Below are 2,324 nucleotides of genomic sequence, written 5' to 3'. Positions count from 1 at the left end.
AATTGCATCCTTTACTTAACGTTTAGCTATTCTAAACAAGTTATACATGGGTTTGGTACATCCAAAATCCACTATTGGGATATTCTTAACGGTACAATTTAAAACATGCATTCAAAATGAACTACTGCATAAATTGCTAATGCATAAGTTTATGCTCTGATAAAATATGTACAATGAGATAAAAATTCTTGTATGGATTATGTTTAACATTATAAATGAACTTTGAAATAGAGCATTATTATGCAAGCTCCAAAAATCTTGTGAAACTCTATGGTTATCATTTTAGGAACAGATTTTTGTATGAAATCAAGTATTCATTGCATAACATGGAAATGCCATCACAACCCACGGTGTTTATCATGATATATACTCAGTAATGAGTCGGTTTCAAATAGATTATCAATAACTTTCATATAAGGGACTTTATCATGAGATTTGAGTGATGTCAGGTAAATTCATATTCTGCAAGAAGCTCTTCACCACTTTCTATGTGGCGTAGGGTTTCAACACAAACATAGCCACATTTATCCAAGCTAATTTGTGTTGTAATGGCTTTATGTCAAGGTGGAAAATTGGGATCAAAAGTATAACATACATTTGGGCTCATACATAAACCATGAGTACTATTTATATATCCTGCCAAATTTCCATCTTCTACATCACCAACAATATATATCTCATCGTCCACACAATTGACATTTGGATCCTCCAAAAGTGAGTACCTAGATGCCCTTGGAGATATCTTGCACAACTTCTTCCAAGTATCATGGAAATACTTATCACCACCATAATGGAGAATAGTCATACCATTTTCAAGATGTGTATGCACAAAGAACCCATAACCAACTCCTTGTGTATTGGAAGCTTGTACTTCAAAGATAATACCACTTATCTCAAAGACCTTATCCTTTGGAATGGGAAAAGTTTGTATACCAAGAGGATCATCATGCCACACATAATGTGAAAGAAATTTTCTTTTAATATCTCTTATCATTTTTGAGTCTGCAATAAAAATATGTTTACCATATTTTGGTTAAAAAATGTCAAACGTTGTAGACCATATGTTTTAGTTAAGTTTTTTATGTCATGAAGTATCAATTCAACGTAGTAAATAATCAATTTTTTGTATGCCAATTTACATTAAAATAATTTTTAGTAGATATGTGACTTCAAATTATTGATGTAATAAGTAATGATTTATCTTTCCTACAATTTTAAACTATTAAAAAAAGGTTCACTACATGATACTTTTGAGCAAAATTAAAGTCAAAGATCTTAAATCAATGATTAATATACTTGACAATATACATGATGAAACTATCATTACATGTTTAAAAAACGATATCAAACTTATTTCAAAATAAAAAGCTTAATTACATGACAAGTGGGTATAGAAGCTTAGCTCATACTTGCTTCAAGGTTCAAAAAGTCTGTAAAAGTGTCTCACTTGTTGATGCTCCTACCGTATTCGATACTCCTTGGTCATCAATGGGTTGATATAATTGATCACTTTGAAGTTTTGCCCATTTTTTTTCATCATCATGCTGATTTGCAAAGCTCAAAAGTCTTGTTTTAAGCTTTCTTTGGTCATCAATATTGTCCACAAGGCATAACACTTCCCTTTTGTCCACAATATTGTCCACAAGGCATAACACTTCCCTTTTTTGCTTGAGTCCCAACTCTGTTATGTAGCCATCATTGAACATGTCAATAAGCTTTAAATCTTCTTTGCAATACTTATGAATGCATTGCTTGATTGTCAGCTCCTTCTTGAGTTGTAGAAACTCAACATCTGACAATTGACTCACACTTCCAAAATCTAGATCAAGGTGTCCTGCATCTAGTATTATGGATTCTGTCCCTGGATTTGAAGAACTAATAAGTCCCTCAAAGGCATCTCCCTTGCTCAAGAACACAAGTGTGGTGAAGAATTCTATAGCACCAGTAAATTCCAAATGCTTCACATTGTGCAATGCCCCAACAAATTGTATTTTGACCATGTTTGTCATACTTTGCAAAGCAGACTGTAACTGCACATAGTCTTTATTATTCAAAAAAGAAAGGATCACACATTGTGGTTCTGTTGACCCACCTGCAATAGCCATAATTCCATCTATGAGATCTTTGAATCTTTTAGCTGAACATTTTAGATTGCTCTCCAAATCACGTGTGTTGTCCAAGATACACAATCCTATAGGGATAGGGTTGTTTAGATGGCGCTCTAAGTAAGATTGACCTGTAACCTTTGCTTTCAGCACTATAACCAACAAAAATACATTTGACAGCCTTATCATCCAATTTTCTGTGCTGTCTTTGTGGCACCA

At 33.2% G+C, this 2,324-nt stretch overlaps 1 protein-coding gene across 1 annotated transcript; it reads right to left on the bottom strand.

Annotated features, from left to right (window-relative positions):
• Positions 1–1,421: 1,421 nt before the first annotated feature.
• LOC147435482 (uncharacterized) lies at positions 1,422–2,009 on the bottom strand. The gene has a single exon (XM_086487738.1). It carries the CDS (start codon positions 2,007–2,009, stop codon positions 1,422–1,424), a length of 588 nt encoding a protein of 195 aa, XP_086343864.1.
• Positions 2,010–2,324: the final 315 nt, after the last annotated feature.

Source organism: Adiantum capillus-veneris, chromosome 18 (assembly GCF_014529385.1).
Source record: "Adiantum capillus-veneris isolate H3 chromosome 18, ASM1452938v2, whole genome shotgun sequence".
Classification (NCBI taxonomy): Eukaryota; Viridiplantae; Streptophyta; class Polypodiopsida; order Polypodiales; family Pteridaceae; genus Adiantum; species Adiantum capillus-veneris.
The sequence above is the reverse complement of the archived record's forward strand: the minus strand, read 5'-3'. Positions and strand labels throughout refer to the sequence as shown.

Bases quoted from the DNA above. Each gene is read 5' to 3' on its own strand.
- LOC147435482 (XM_086487738.1), bottom strand. From the start codon at position 2,009: ATGACAAACATGGTCAAAATACAATTTGTTGGGGCATTGCACAATGTG.